This window comes from Polyodon spathula, chromosome 1 (assembly GCF_017654505.1).
Source record: "Polyodon spathula isolate WHYD16114869_AA chromosome 1, ASM1765450v1, whole genome shotgun sequence".
Lineage (NCBI taxonomy): Eukaryota > Metazoa > Chordata > Actinopteri > Acipenseriformes > Polyodontidae > Polyodon > Polyodon spathula.
In genome coordinates, this window is record NC_054534.1 from 34,502,331 (window position 1) to 34,519,803 (window position 17,473).

The 17,473-nt window shown below is 37.6% G+C and overlaps 1 protein-coding gene across 2 annotated transcripts in view; it reads right to left on the minus strand.

Moving 5' to 3' along the window:
* myo5b (myosin VB) overlaps positions 1 to 17,473 on the minus strand; it is a 121,065-nt gene that overhangs the window by 48,820 nt on the left and 54,772 nt on the right. For both annotated transcript variants that reach the window (XM_041253883.1, XM_041253888.1), the window contains 9 exons: positions 14,375 to 14,531; positions 13,745 to 13,888; positions 12,902 to 12,983; positions 8,440 to 8,547; positions 5,504 to 5,613; positions 3,583 to 3,848; positions 2,741 to 2,822; positions 1,516 to 1,656; positions 1,114 to 1,236 (listed from right to left, as the gene is read on the minus strand). In XM_041253883.1, coding sequence (XP_041109817.1) covers positions 1,114 to 1,236; positions 1,516 to 1,656; positions 2,741 to 2,822; positions 3,583 to 3,848; positions 5,504 to 5,613; positions 8,440 to 8,547; positions 12,902 to 12,983; positions 13,745 to 13,888; positions 14,375 to 14,531 — 1,213 coding nt within the window. The remainder of the gene's footprint in view (positions 1 to 1,113; positions 1,237 to 1,515; positions 1,657 to 2,740; positions 2,823 to 3,582; positions 3,849 to 5,503; positions 5,614 to 8,439; positions 8,548 to 12,901; positions 12,984 to 13,744; positions 13,889 to 14,374; positions 14,532 to 17,473) is intronic.

Sequence of the window (17,473 nt, forward strand, 5' to 3'; positions counted from 1 at the left end):
CATTCAAACCACCAGACATACATTTGCTTGAGCTTTAGCACAAATGGACCTTAACCTGACCACAGACCCTTATTTATTGATCAGAGTAGTCCAATTTGAATGCTGAAACTACATCAGCCATGGTAAAATAAAACACAGCACAATGTAACAATGCATCCTGTTAGTATTTGTGGTGCACTCATTTTGAATCTGCGGCCAACAGGAATTCATTTTACTGCAACAACAAAGGCCTGGGTTTTGACTTTCCCTACTCGTGACTCTAGAAAGGGAAGATTAACAAGGGCAACAAATCATGCACTCACACATGTATACACAAATACACACAAGCTTTGCTATAATAAGACAAATGGCTCACAAACATTTCTAACACAGGTTTTTATCCAAAACCAACCAATAACAATAAAACATCATCAATTAAGATTTCTATACCTCCCACATCAGACACAAGTTAATGTCAGTTTGCATTACTATTTTTAAAAGTTTTAAAAGCACCAGTTACAGTATCTTAAACAGCAGACTCCATATCAACAGGGAAAAATGGGACATACTGGAAATGGATTACTCTAGACAAACACACTGCAAATTATAAATTGACTCTATAAACTGAAATCATACTGTACATACAACAGCAGATTCATTTCTAAAGTAACAGAATGATGGGAAACTGACTTTTCAAATGTGGTTGTTCTTAATTCAATGGCCAACAAAGAAGATATAAAAAACAAAATATTCTACAATTTAAAATTCACCGTTTTCCAGGTAAGCATTTAAATATTAAGAAACATTTCTAGCGAAAAGTATCAATTTTGAATGTGATAATGCTATTTATTTTTTTTTTTGCTTTCATAAACGTGATGTTTAAATCGTGAAATATCTTGAAATACCTATATTTAAAATGGTGAAATAAAGCATTTTGTGCCATGAAAAAAAAAACAGCCCTATTATTCATAGACATGTTGTTTTATTCTTTACTGAGGTTAGACACAGAAAATATTATTGTCCAACTTTTCCTTTTTACCTTAGAGGGAAATAAAGTTTGAGGCACTGAACCATCAGAAAATGTCAACAAATGAATGGCTATTTTTCATAATCTGAAAGCAGGTTCAGACACACCTTATCAGCAAAGTGAACAATTATAAAGGAGGTGTTGGACATCCTGGGCTTCTGAAAGTGGCAGCTGTCAGAATGCCTGTCATAGAGTTTCTGGGCCCAGTTCTGATCAGTTCCTTTTGGCACCTGTAATAACAGAAGTCACATATTAGTTTATTTTTTTCCCACTCAAAAAACAACAGCCTTTTCAGGAATCTGACCAGGAGACTTAGGTCAGGATTCAAATATTTTCACACTTAAGGATCTTGAACAGGGCTGTCCCTGCACACTCACAGCATAGGAGGTGCAACAGGTTCTGCTGGAAGGCTTTTTGAACTTGTGGCACAAAGGTAAGCCTAGGCCAAGTCAGGCCTCTTCTCATGTTAAAGGTATAATATAAAAGCCAACTGCTGTATGCCCTCTTACCTTGCACTCCTCATCCAGCAAGTCCAGCACACCCAGCTTCGCCTCAATGAGGTCAATGCAGGGCTGGTTGTCGCAAAAATCTATAAGTGTCCAGGGGATTTGTTCCTTCATGTATTCTTCCTGCTCCAGTTTGAAGACATGCTAAAACACAACAGGAATGGAAGAGCTGTATTAAAATTGCATGTTCACTATGACAGCTTACCATGGTTACAGCTTGATCTTACTATAAAGGATCTATGTTTGTAAGGTTTCTTTAGGTGTTAAAATGCAGAGCTGAGGCTCCAGAGTCACTTCAGCAAGCGGAATGACAGAGAAAGATACATCATATGCATTTCCACAAAATACCCCTGGACAGAGTCCATTCATAACTTATGGTATGCTGGTTAGTTTTAGCTACTGTATACTATTGTATTTTTATTTAAATAGCATTAAATGCTATTCATTCTGAAAGGTTTACAAAAATTGCTTGTTCATGATTTATGGGTAAGTGTGCTGTTCCTGCCAATGTGGCATGAGCTACATACAGAATTGTATTATCTCTAGTGTCTGTAGTGGTGTTTTTTTATGTCAGCAATGCAGGACAAATGCCTTTCCGTTGGTTAAGATGTTTTATTACACATTTATATCTGTATTGCCATGCAGCATGGGTAAAAGAGATTGATAATGTTTTACCAACATAGGCATAGGCGTTATGAGTGATTATTTTTCTTGTATAATGCTGAGGTGCCTGGGGATTTATTTGTAGAAATGCAATTTACTGTCACTTGCCCAAGGCACATCACTGCAATTCAGACCATGCTGTCTTACTAAATAATATCATTTTCTTCTCACATAACATTACTTGTTATATTCGGGTATTACTTATCCAGTCTCTCCACTACAACCCATGGGACAGTGGAAATTTGACTTTTTCCAGCAAATTAAAGAAATGCCTTTCTGCCTAGTATATTTTTTGTTGAACAGGCTAGACAATTGAGATGCAACAATTCAAACCCTTGTGGCTATAGCAACAATATGCATGCTACCAAATACCTGTGTGAAAAAATGCTCAGTAGCAGCCCTCTCCCAGATACTGCAATTCAAACCTTATTGGTGCCAATACCAAACCCTCTTACAATGAATAACCTGTCCTCCCTTATCTCCCCAACACGCATTTAAGTAGTCTCCATACTGCCTATCCCAGATTGTCACCCCCCCATTACTAGTGGAAACTGAGTCAACTTACAGAATTAAACTGCTGCTGCAGCTTTTCATTGGCATAGTTGATGCAAAACTGCTCAAAACTGTTGAATTCAAAAGTCTCAAACCTGGTATGAAGGAAAAAAAACAAAAGAATGTGTAATAAAAACATATTTACTCAATCACTTCAAGCCCACCTTATGCCTATGTTTTTTAGGCAAAAGTTAGGATGATAATGCTTAAAAAAATGTTTTCAACACATGCCTACAGAACATGATTTCATGTTAACAAAACTTAGTGGCATGTAATGGTGGTTTTCAAAGTTTAAAGAGATCGGTGCAAAATTCAACTCATCTCTTTCTGTGTTTTTATTCAAGCAATTGCTGTGTGCCCAGTGCAGCAAGAAGAAAATAAACACCCCATTTCTTACTAATTATGCATATTAACAGGTAGTTTTCTACTTAAAATGGTGCAAATTAACTGAGAATTCCCTCAATTATCCATAAAACAATTAATTCTAAATTCTGAAGTACAACTACAGTGTAAGAAATAGAATGAAAAAGACATTCTATTAAAATGTTTGTCTAATACTTGACTTTGTTTCCTATGTAGTTTTTCCTCCAAAAGGTAGAACACTGACTTTTAAGTACTTATTGCAAGTGAAATGTCTACTATTTGGATCATTGATCTCAGATAGAAAAGTATTACATGTTTGTGTCTGATTAGCCCTCACTGCCTGCCACTTATACCAGAGGGCCTACATCCAAATAGTTCTACCGCCCACTCAGACAACAGATTCCAAGTACAACTCAATTAAATTTAAATGTGAAACCACGGCAACGCTCTGAGACCAGTTAGCTGTTGCTAGGCAGACTGCAGGACTCTTACCCGTATATATCCAGCACTCCAATGAAGGAGTGCTGCTTGCTGGTGGTGTGAAGGGCTTTGTTGATGTGCTCCACAATCCAGTTGAAGAGCTGGGCATAGATGTGCTTGGCAAGAGCGTTCCTGGCATTGACCGCCTGCTGCATGGACATGGTCTTGACGTAGGTTTCCGCTGTAGTCACCAGCTTGCGGTGGCACAGCCAGTGCTCCATCTGATCGTGCTCCACCCCCAGCAACTCACAGAAGTGGTTGAGATGGGCGTCTTCTTTCTGAGAGGAACAGCAGCAAAAAATGACTTGAGTAAACGAAAGAGGTGACTTCCCGTATTGAAAAGAATCCGTACCTAGTGCATTCTCAAAGATTACTGTTCGCCCAATTCATCATAAACATGCAGAACAGCTTCGATTTTCTTATTTAATGATTTTGTTCTCCTCTAAAGGAAGTCCATCATCAATTCAGTAATCAACCTGGACACCACGGATCTGGCCATCTTTGTGCTATTGTGACTTACTCTTGTTTTTTGGGGGTTTGCTGACTATGAATTTATAAAAAAATAAAATAATAATAAAAAAATTTTAAAAAGTAAATTAAAAAGATATAATACAACAACTTGTCACTGAAGCTATCTTTCAGAACCCGGATGCGTTCATATGCAAAACTATGAAAGCTGGAGCTGGTCCCCAGGACCCGTTCAGCTTCACTTAAACAACTTTGCTCTGAATATGGAATCCTCTTAGGGTGATGTGTGTTAGTTTCAGTCTTTTTAATCCCCTTAGGCACTTGATTGTTTTATCCTTAAGCTCACTAAATGGCTCTTTATCTCATTAACGCACTATACAGGACAGATGCTGTTGAGCACCTTGCAGAACAGACTGAAGTGTACAACTATGCGGTCTGCCTCGACTGCTCTTCTATAATACCGTGCCTCTTAATAAAAGCAGATGTCTTTTATACAGGTCAGTTTTACAGTAGATGTTCTGCTGATGCGGCAGAATTAAAACAAAAAGTGAAATGCAGTAACCGGGTAGCCAACTGGTTGTGTAATGAACTGAACAGTAATAGTGGTGGTGCTTGAAGGACACCAAGATGCAAAGTATAAAGTGACAAGACAGAGAGTTACTTGTGTACTGATAGAGATGCAGTATGCGTATAAGAGGAAAAGAAAGGTTTCTGTATTTGTTTTAACTTTGAAGAAAGTGAAGCGCATTTACAGTATCCTGCAGATTGACTCTTGTGGAAAAGGTTTTAGAATCTCACCTGAAGCGCTAAACGATGTTTATGGCACATAGGACTATAGTTGGTGACAGGTCCTTTTTACTAAGTATTCTTCCTTGTTCCCTTACCCAATGCTTGCTAGTGATGGAGAGTAAAGCTAAATGAAATTATCAATGTCATTGACTAATCACATTCTGATACGTTTAGTTACACTTAACCTGCTATTCAATTATGCAACAGTTCATTTCTAGTTCTTTCATTAATTAAAGTTCTCCAGTGGGCTCTAAAGCACCCAAACACAAGTGATCAACTCCAGGCTGCACATGTTAAATAAATCATTAAAGTGTCCCTCAGCTAAGATAAGAAATACGACCAACATTAATCAATCCTTTCATTCTATTACAGAAGTATGCCGCCTGTAATAAAGGATTGTTGTGAGATAACTATGGATGGCATATGAAAACTGTTTTAAGAATGCAAAAATATAAATGTGCCCTTGAAGATCTGATTGTCTTAAATGCATTTGCCTAGTCATGTGGTTTTTTGGATTATAAAAATGTAATTTTTTCCAAATGCCTCCTTTTCAGTTGTATTGTGTGTGTGTTTTTTTAATACTTTATAACAGTTCCTGGTCTGAAGCGCATTCAAATCCCTGTAAGCCTTTGTGCTTGTTCTGTACATTTCATTTGCAACAGTGGATTTTCCTTACTGAGATATTGCACGATTCCCCGTCTCTTTCTGCACGGACGTCAACATTTCCCAGATGGAGGATTGATGCAATTATTTTAAATATGCTAATCTGATGAGCTTCCTTGACACCTGAAAACAAGTATAAACAAAGACATTAAAAAAATAAACAAAATACAAACTGACATTTAAAAGTTACAACTTCATAATTGAAAGTCAATGGTGTATGTGCTGTAACTTTTGCGGTACATTAATACAAAGCTCTAACACCTTATTGTAGTGAGTCCTCCTCCTTCTATATACCCTGTATTACACTTGATTCAATCCAGAATAATCACGGGCAATCGATAATAGAGTGAAACCTTTGGCACAATCAATCAGCTGTCGATTTACCAAAAGAGAGATATGTTCAAATTAGTGGACTGTCAGAATCAACTGATAACTCTACATCGGATCTTCCTATAGCCAGCCACACCAGAAAATCCCCCGAATTGCATCAACCAGCTATCTGCGGTTATCCCAGGATTACTCCTAAAAATACTTTTAGGTGGTTGATAACACCCAAAAAGATTCACCAGTGTGTTGGAATGTCAAATTCAATCCCAGCGGGGTATACGTTTATAAAACCAAACTCTAAGATTTGAAAACGGAGATGTAGGTGGAGTTTCCATCTATGTCTTTTTTTTTTTTTTAGCTCAAGAAAAATGATTTGTGCAAAATGCTTTTTGGGGTTTCCATTCGCTCCGTTTATTTTACTCGAGAAAACAAGGCTTTTCACCCGACGTCATGCAAATGAAAGGGAAAGGTGGGGGTTGATATGTTAATTAGCTATGTTGTTTCCATGCGCACACAGAGAACTGGTGCACAAGAGAATTTAAGCTGCAACTTCTAAATACCTTGTGCCTGGTTGGTTAATAATGTGCTTTACTGCTCTTGCCCAAATTGTTTTTCAAATGTCATTAGTGGGGTGTCATGTCGTTAGTAGTTAATACTGTTTAAACTAATTTATCTTACGACTCGTTGATTAAAAATGAACTCGGAGGTACAACATGAAACTGACCAAAAGGTATTGCAGATCACCAGGACTGAAAACCGACGGAGACTTTACAGACATTTCCCTTTCATTCAGGCAATATAGCATATAGGGGATCAGGTGATGCGTATACTACTTTCATTGCTTATGAAACCCTTACCATACGGACAGCTGACAGCTGCTGAGGAAGCATTCAACACCACGCTTGGGCAAATACGGGTAGTGGGCACTTGAAAGGGAGGTGGCGGATACTGATGAAACAGACTAAAGTGCAGCATGTTTGTTCCCAAAATTAACACTGCCTGCTATATCCTGCACAAACTCTTGTCAACAACAAAATGAAGTGTTCAGGAATCAGTGGCTGCCTGTGAGACAGACGGGGGAAGGTTACCTCAAGCGCCAGTTTCAACTGAACAGCAGCAATCTGAGGGGTCTTGTGCTGTCAGAGAGTCTCTCCTTTCTTTTAAGTTGTGTTGGATTTACCGTTGTGTTAAATATTAATAATGCAAATCAATAAAACACAATCAATACGTTCATTTGCAATTTTAATTGGTCAGTTCTGAGAGGGCATCAACAACTTGTTGGTATATCTGTTGCACAGTTTTGGGCGATCGAGCTGTCTGATGACATCCAGTTCACCAACTTTATTTATTACCATGGAGAGCGGACACGCGCTGTCTTCAGACATAACTGGGATCAAAAAAAGCACAGAAATTAATTCAGTTACAGACATTTAAGCAGCTCACTTGCTCTTCATGTTTAACTTTAGCGTAGTTTTTACAGCAAGAGAATTCTCAAACAGCTGCGTTAATACTATAAGTGTACACTGCAGTTCATGGTATATTTCCCAGTTGTTTTATTCAGAACTGTAAACCCACTTGAGATATACCGCATGACAGGACAGACACACAGCAAAAAATAACAATAAAAAAAGCTGCCCGCATTATCATTAAGGTAAAATACACCACTGCTAACGTTAAAATCGCCCACTTTCTGCCGTCCTGGAACCCACAATAACAAGTGACCTTGTAATATTTAGAGCTGAGTAAAATGGCCGTGGTTTTCCCGTGTTTTTCATCATTTACACGAGTAAATGAGATTTACCCTATCCCTCTCTGGCCGTTTTTTTTCGGCTACAACTTTGATTCACACCGCCACTTCACGTGTAAATAGCCCTGCATGGAAACTGGCCTACAGAAACATGTCTTGTTAAAATAATATAATTTCAAATCCTGTCACAATACCATCAAACACCCTGTATGTTTCATGAACCTCCTCCCTTCTTTCCTTCAAGTTTACACCCTATAATTCACACTGTGACAAACTATCCCAAGCTTAGTCAGTTTTGGGAGGTATCAGAACAGTCCAATCCTATTGTAGGAAAGGGGTTCAAAACACAAATATTTAGTTACAATACCTACAGCAATGCATTGCTGTTGGATTCCTGGCCCCAAAGTGGCAGAACACACTAGAGTGTTAAAATGAATAAAAGTGTAATTGTGGTAAATACTGCACTCCTAACAGTGGTGTTTTTTGAAGGTCATTTTTTAGCTGTTTGAATCCCATTTTGCTTGACTGTTTGAAATGCTTACTAGAATTTGCTGCCACTAACAGCCAACTGTTTGTCAACAGAGGTTCCAACAATTTATTTCGGTAATGTCGTCTGTGGAACTGCATAACAGACACATGACAAACACAATTTTACCACAGGGTTCTCGTTTTTGAATTTCTGAAGGACACCACAGTACTTAATAAATTCTGACTGTGTAAATTCACACTTTTCTTTCCACAAACACATTTCCAAAACCCACAACCACAGATTCATAAAACATGCTGCTGTTAAAGTTGGTTTATATTGTTTTTATATTTCTATCAGGTGTTAACCCCATTCTTTCCTCACTTTTTAAAATACTTCTTCCCCTTACCTAGCAATGTGAAGGCATTTCTTGTCTTTTCAAAGTCCTCAGCATCATCAACCCCTTCGATGTAGATGTTACCACCCTGGGTGGTGTAGAAGAAGTCCTCTGCACTGTCTGAGGATTAAGATACACAACAGGAACAGACATTAATAAAAGGAGTACAAATATCCACGAGAACACTTTTTTTTTTGGGGGGGGGGGGGGGGGGGGGGGGGGACAGACAGAAAAAGGTCTTGTTAAAATTCACTGCCTGATGCGTCACATGTCATTGGACAGTTCAGTTCATAAACTTAATTATCTAGAATACCTGCCAGTCCTGCCCACTCCTCTGTACAACAAAGCCCTAATTATTCACTTTGAGATGCTTAAAAAAGGCAGTAACCCAGATCCAGGTGGATTTATTTACAGGAGTTGCATTTATTTCACCCCATTCGTCTCATTAACCCACAGTATTAACCATCTGAATTCAGAAACCTGGATTATAGCAGATTGTATCACTTTGTGATCCTGGCTGCCTCTGAAACATCAGAAGATATATCAAATAATGAGGTTTGTCTTTATCTATATAAAAAAGTTGTTGAGAATAATTCTTCTTATCAACAATAAAATAAACAAATGAAATCAGCCATAGGTTTTTAATCACAGGTAGCACAGTCCTCTACATAACTTTAATCAGGGTTTTTTGTTTGTTTTTTGGGGTTTTTTTGCAGGCCCTTTTGTGATGAACAACTGCTTCTGAAATTTGTTGTAAGCTGGATTTTCTATAGACTCAAGGCTAGGCAGAAAAATCATGGAATACATAAAAGTGAAAGTATGTCTAAGGAAATTACAGATTTGCAAATGATTCTTAGGTTTACAGAAGGCTAAACATATCCTATAAGATGTAAATATGTCTAATTGTTTTTTGTTTAAGTTTAAAACAAAACTATTTCAAACTGATTTTTACTATGTGTGAATACACGGCAACACTTTACTATTCAATTTAAATACAGAATGCTGTGAAATTGAATAACAGAAATAATAAAATGACAAACGTTCACAATAAAACACAGACTGATTTGGGTCAGGAAAATGTGTTGCTTTATCATTCCCTTACAATAATAATTACTTATATGTGTGCTTATAGAATTTCCTACTCTGAAAGACATGGAAAGGTCTAGCACTTGCCGTTCTACTCACTGACCTAATAAGCCACTTTAATATGTGATGCTTTAATGCTGTTTTAAGTAGATATCAAATAAAGCACTCACGCCTCTAACATTAGCAGGCAGAGAGATTATGCATGTAAAGTTCAGCCTCCAATCCATTAACGCACCCAGCCCAGATTTTAAGCCTTCAGTACTAAAAACCTTTTTACTGATGTAGTATGTTTCTCAGTAGTAATAATATATTCACAAAATTGTGAAATTATTATAATGCACCTTTTTCTTGGTGTTTTCTTTTTTCTCTCAGACAACAAACAGCATGTAACTAAAACATGTGCATTTATACTCCAAACTGGACAAGTGCAGATGCTTTTCCATTTATTTTTTACTGTAATAAATCACTCAATTTTAAAGTAGTGTATTTAAGTTCATGAAAATACAGCATGGAGTGTGGCTGGGTAGAAAGGCGTATGTCAATCAGATTTAATACCTGCTCTGTATGACTGTTAGCGAACCAGAAAGACATGTAGCAATGCATATGTACACTTTGTTTTACTGTTCAAGATGCCTCTAGTTCTGCCAACAATGTAGATCTGCCCCAATCTGCTTAAAACAAATGTGCTACTACAATAAAAAGTCAGTCATTTATTGTGTTTTTTTGCATACTTTTAAAAAATAAACAGTGATTATTAAAAGGCCCTCAAAATACAATTACAAGTACAACTGCAAAACTGGATGATAATAACAAGTTACTCATAGGCTGTGACCTGTGAACATCTACTATAATGTATAAAGAACATTTTTTAGTAGGTGTGGGTGCAGCGTTGCAAACTTCCATGGTAAGGATAATTAAGTTGGCAAACCAGTTTGATTTGGATGCCCTGCATATATATATATATATATATATATATATATATATATATATATATATATATATATATATATATATATATATATTACAATCAAATCATCTCTCTATTCATGACAGTTTGAAGTAGGAATTAATATGTCTCATATATACAACCTATTCCACACATTCAAAGTAAAAGCAAAAAGAAGTAAAGAACAGATCAGGAGAAGGGTACAAAAAAATATCGAAGTCTCTGAATATCCCTGTGAGCACAGTCTACTGAATCATCAAGAAATGCACGGTGCATTGTACCACCCAGACACTGCCTAGATCAGGCTGTCCCTCCAAACTGAGCAGCCGGGCAAGGAGGAAACTGGTGAGGGATGCCACTGTGAGGCCAATGACAACTTTGAAAGAGCTGGAGTTCAATGGCTGAGATGGGAGAAATGTACATCAGTCAACAATATCCAGAACACTTCACAAAAGTAGCCTGTATGGCAGGGTGGCAAGAAGGAAGCCATTACTAAAAATAAGCCATCTCAAAGCCCACATGGAGTTTGCAACAAAGCACCCGAGTGATCCTGCATAAATGTGGCAAAAGATGTTGTGGTCAGACGAGACAAAATTGGAACCTTTTGGTTCCGCGCAGACCCAACACAGCACATCTCCCAGTCAACACCATCCCTACAGTCAAGCATGGTGGTGGCAGCATCATGCTATGGGGATGCTTCTCCTCAGCAGGGACTGGAAAGCTTGTTAGGATTGAACGAAAAATGGAAGTGTAGGCAAATACTAGAGGAAAATCTGCTTCAGTCTGCTAAAGACTTAAAACTGAGGCGAATATCACCTTTCAGCAGGACAATGATCCAAAGCACAAGACCAAAACTACCCTGGAGTGGCTTTAGAATAAGAAATTGAATGTCCTTGAGTCGCCTAGTCAAAGTCCTGACTTGAATCCTATTGAGAATCTGTGGAAAGACTGCTGTCCATAAGCGACCCCCAAGCAACTTGAGAGAACTTCAGCAAATCTGCCAAGAAGAATGGGCACAAAATACACCAAACCGGGATGCAAAGTTGGTAGAGACTTACCCAACAAGACTTGCGGATATAATTGCTGCCAAAGGTGCTTCCACCAAATATTGAGTTGACGGGTCTGAATACTTATGCAATCAACAGATTTCAGTTTTTTCTTTAGTTTTTGCTGACATTTACTGTAACTTATCTTACCATTAGAACTTATCTTACTCTTCAGTTTGAACATTCAAGTTTTGAATAAAATATTAAAGTTTAAAAAAATGTGTATGCATCATTTTGTAATTTCACAAAATGGGACACCATAGGAAGGATCTGAATATGGACAACTATTTAAGGGGAACATCTTAAAGAGCGGAACAATATCGCGTTACACATCCCCACGTGTTGCTACAACTGTTTAAATAATGTACCTGTCATTTCTCTTTTCACTGTCACATCCTGACAACTTTACACTTTTGCTCTCAAAGCTATTTTCAAAATGGCTGCTCTAGAGCACTAGGGTTTGAGAACTGTCCTCTAAAATCACTGCAGAAAGAGCGAATAAAAAGAAAAACTAGAATTAAAACACATAGCAAATGCTCTGGTTTTTCAGTTCTGTGCCACATCATGAATCCATTTTGAAAATAACTTTGAAACAGACTTTAAAGTTGTAAGTGTAAAAAGTTGTCAAAATGTTAACAATGGAAAGAAAAATTACAGGTACGTTATTTCAACACCTGTGGACATGTAATGCTATTTTTTTTTGGAACCCCGCTACTTAAAGTAATCTTTATAGCCATACCAGTCATTTTAGCCAGGACATTGTGTAATATCAGAAATGTGCATCCATTTCAAGAATCAAAGTGCTTACAAATGGTTAGGAAAAATAAGTTTGGAATTATAATAGACCAGAATTGTCCAATCACGGTCCTGGAAGGCCATTCCACTCCAGGTTTAACAAGTAAAATTAGATAACTAACTATCTGGGTGGAGATTTAAATGTTGCAATTAAACAATTTAGAACAGGGATAGAACAAAGACCAGGACGAAGGGCTAGATTTGGCCACTCCTGCAACAGACCCAATCATTTAGGACAAGGCTAACCTTTCCTAATGGACACAGTTGAAGACAAGCCTAGCCAAACCGTTTATCTACCTACTGACAAGTTTTACCTGGGCATTTATGATTGAGTGTTTGAAGTTATGAATGATCAATTGTCATCTAATAAAATGCAATAAATGCAAGAAAAAGGGTATTCGTCATAAAAAAAAAAAAACCTAGAAAGATCACTGAGAAAACCGTCGTCCTTATGGTAAGCTACTATACATTTGTAGAAAACCTGAGTAAGCCTACAAATTGTGTATCTGTACAAATTACAAAAAAACAAACCCAGCCAAAGAGCATATTTACTGTATCTAACCCATGGAAAACTTTAGAGATGGAAAGACAATACACTTACTCAGGGCTAGGTCCTTAAACTCAGGTAGATTGGCAGAGGCACACAGCTGGTAGAATATATGGTAATTTCTCTCTTCTTCTGCCTAAAACAGAAAATATTTGTGACCCTAGGGACCTAGGTTCTAGGCTTCAGATTAAAAAAGACAGCTTGCTTTCAAAATAGTTACTGTAATAGCTTTTTACAGATCATTTAAATCTACCTAGTCATAGTAAAATCAAACAACTTTATATTTTCCATATAAGTAAAAATATAAAGCTTGATTTATTGTAATACACAGAATCTAATAGTGTGGTGACTTGCACCATTAAAAGTATTTAATATGCAAACAGTTCAATTGCACAACTGTGGCTAGCTTTCTTAGAGCAAAAACTTGATATCTTTGTAAGCCCAGACATTCTAGCCAATTACATTTTTTGACAGCAGGTTGCTGGTCATATCTCTGCCCTTGCTTCAAGGGTATTGCTTCAGAGTTGGAAGCTTTTCTTTAGTTACTGTGTGTCTGTCTCTTCCAAAAGGTAAACAGGTATGACAAACCATAAATACTTGATTTAAAAAATAGGTCATCTTATCCGTTATCCTAGACTCCAGGCTTTGTGTGTGTCACAAAAGAAAAAAAAATTGCAATGGATTAGGGTACTTTAATTGAAAAAAAAAAAAAAAAAAAAAAAAAAAATTGTAACTTGAATTTATTCCAGAAAAGGTTGGATACCACTTAAACATCAGGCATGAAAATAATATAAATTCTTACTCATGTTGCTTTTTAATGTAAAAACCATTAGCAAGAGGCCAAGGCTCCCGGCCATAACCTTATGTGTGGTACAACATGTATCCTGCAATACCTACCTGGAAGACAACTCTTGACTTTTCCAGAAGATAAGTTCTCATGTTGGCACCAATGATGTGAAACTGGCGATTGAAGCCAATCTCGATATATTTTCCAAAGCGGCTGCTGTTGTCATTTCTTGTCGTTTTGGCGTTTCCAATGGCCTTGTAAAGAAAATGAAATGAAGAAGAGGGTTTGGTACTGTATATTGCCTAACAAAGACAGCTCAGAAATATACAAACAAATTGGTATTCATCTTTATGCTCGTACTTCAGTTTAGCACTTCACCCTTTGTGTTTGGCACAGGCCGTTCCTATAGCAAACAGTACCTGTCCGAGAGGATACAAACAAAACAAACAGCCTGCTGTTGCGTCTGCCTCCACAAGCTGCTGTGTCTAACATGAACTAACCATAAACATTAATTTATCTGGTCTACCTATACAATACTGTATTTATAGTCTCTGTAGTTGTTCTGTTAAAATGTAGTTAATGTATAAATGCAAAAGAAAGAGCCTCTGCTAGTTTTCCCTCCATTTTTCATGGACAATATATAAAAGGAGGAGGCAGCTAAAACCTCAGGTGACCTGCTCACCTGCAGGACAAAAAAAATTAATGAGGTAGCGATCCATAATGCATTTCTCCTTCCTTACCTCCATAATTGGACTGGACGCCAGCACCTTCTCCTCTACGTTGGTCTCGCTGGCAGATCCACCAACTGTAGCAAAGTAACGCATGGCGTATTTTGCAGACACCGTCTTCCCTGCCCCAGATTCCCCACTCACAATAATGGACTGGTTCTTCTCATCTCTGTAGATCAAGAACACAGCGAGTTAGCAGTCGACAAATCAGGTACTTGAGCCACTTTAGCATCACAAGGCCTTACTCGGAGCCATACAAAGAGTGTCAGATAAATCATTATGAACAGAGTGACTGACTAAATCAGATGTGATGTGGGCTCAGATTAACACATCTCCTTGTCCTTCATCTACATGGAAACACTTCACAAGAGTACTGCCATCTGGTACGTATTCACATGTGTCTACAGTATTGGGCGCATGATAATTCCATGAATCATGTAGGCGTGTGCACTTGGGAGCCATGAACTCCCAATGTGGTATTTAAAGTGTGATCCTGCTTTGCCTTTCCATACGCACACACTACTAATGGATTTCCCAAAATTCCATTTCAGACAAAGCCAGGAGAGTATACGTTTCTATGAGGAAGTTCCTAATTTCCTACTTGTGTCATTTTAGTCATTTCTATTGCATGATTGCAATAAAAAGCTTTCTAAAAACAGAAGTCTGACTGCTTTGCTTCCTTATTATGCCTAAATGTTTTATTAGCTCTTACAGTGTTTTGAAATGTGTTGTAATGCATCTCCTAGCTACACATACCTGTAGAAGTTACAACATGTGGTGTGAACTTTCATACCTCAATCATACTGATTAGAGGGGGCGCTCTATGATGTCATTACTACATGTCTACTGGGTTGGACATGTATTGGGTTCTGTGAGTAAGAAGAATGTTTTGTATCACCCTGAATGTTGTTTACACAGTCTTGCTTTTCTGTTTTGTAAATAGTTAGTAGATACTTAAAAAAAAATCTGTTAAAGTTTTAATTTGCATTGTTTTATGAAAATGTGTGTTATATTGGCACGGCACAAATAAAAGACACAGAATAAATTCACAGCATACTGTACATAAGACTGAGTTGAGGGATGAGGGTCAGTTGTAGAACAAGTACACATTGAAAAATCTGTTTTTATTTATTTATAAATTTAGCAGTCACCAATTGATTTTACCATGTTTTTCCCCCAATTTGAAATGTCCAAATGTATTTTAGGCTCAGCTCACAAACCACACCACTGCGCTGATTAGGGAGCGGCGAAGACGAACACACGCTGTCATTTGAAGCGTGTGCCGTCAGCTGACAGCTTCTTTTTTGCTCTGCAGGCACATCATGCAGCCAACCCAGAGCTACAGCATCGGAGGACAACACAGCTCTGGGCAGCTTACAGGCATGCCCGCAGATGCCCAGCCAGACTACAGGGGTCGCTGGTGCACAGTGAGCCGAGGACACCCTGCCTGACCTAAGCCCTCTCCCCTCTCCCCTAAGCACTGCAGATTTTTCATTTCACAGTTGTGCAGAATTCTATAAAAAAAAAAATACCAATCAAAACAGTAAGCCCGGTGGAAGGATTTTACTGTAGGGCAGTCTATTGTACTACAATAAACAATATTTTTCGTTGCTATTCAAAAATAGCAATTATACACATTGCCTCTAGTTGTGCTTCCCAGCTGGTTGGAAGAGTACTGTAATTTAGACATGCATTTTTTGCCAATTTTCCACAAAAGCAGGTGGTTCTTGTAAGAGCTCCTATAATACATGCACCCTGATTGGTTGTTTCTTGCTAGTTCTATTTCAAGACTGCATTTGCACTGTGAACATTTACGTTAATATTTAGGTTAAGCTGCTGAGCTGTTTCTCAGCAGAATAGGTGCAGTGGCATTTAATGTCGAGTTTTAGATCTGTTCAGGTGAGATTAGGTTCAAAGTTCTAGAACTGCATGTCCAGCACTGAAGCTTGTAGTGGACAGTTCATGCATCAAACCACGTGTACATGTATTTATATATTTTTTTTCTATTACAATGCCCCCACTGCACTAATGAGAGATATTCAAAACTGGTTAGATATATTTAGGGAATTAGATAAACAGGAGCATACTTTTCTTCAATTTTGATTTCCATTAATCTTGAGCAAAATGTACTGTAAAATTACATTGCAATAAAATGGAATGATGTACATAATAAATATTTCAATTGATCTGTTGAGTTGAGTACTCTACCCATTACTCTTTAATGTATCATAGTTAAGGAATAGTTCAGATGGAACTTGCCTTGGGCTATAAATCAAACTAAAGATTGCATGAGGTGCGAAATGCAAAGTTAGGCCTCACTAATTTCTGAAATTAAAGAGCGCCATTTCAACATTGCAAGTCTCTCTCGTCTTTGTCTGTCTGTGGAAATCCGAGAGTGCAAACTTCCAGTGAAGACATGCACCTTTTGATGTATAAACCTTTTCAAAACTTCTTCAAACTTCATTAAAATGAGCCACATAACAAATAAGCCACATAACTACAGCATTGACTTTAAAGACAGCAATGGAATCTGCACAAATTCAAACACCAGCTATTCAATATATTCCAATGCATTAGCCCAATTAAAGTCAATTATCCCCCAGATGTCAGCACATTAACTTACTGTTGACTGCTGAAATGTTCATATTATCCACATATTCAACGATTCAAAGAAACAATCAATAGAATATTCAAAATATATGCAGCACTGGTTTTCAACCATGCTTTTAGAAACTGCATTTATAATTAGAGTTAGGAAGTGTCTCCTTTGAAATGATTCAATGCTATTGCAACTTGTTTTTCAATATTATCCATCCATCCAAAAAATTGTTTATTACAAACATATGCTGCCCCTTGAGGCCTATTAGCAGCCCCTCCGGTCTGCCGAGTGGGCAGTTATGAAAAAGTGCTTTTCTATGCAGAATAACTGGAGACAAAAGCAATTAGTCAAAGGGCTTTTGTTTTCGGTTTGTTGCGTTTCTGTTGTATTCCATGTCCATTCACAAAAACTAAGCAGCTTCCTCAAAGAGCTGTTTGAAAAAAGCCTTCTGTTCTCAGAACAGAAAAAGTGCCTTTTATCATTACTGTACTAATTATCTACAGTACGACATT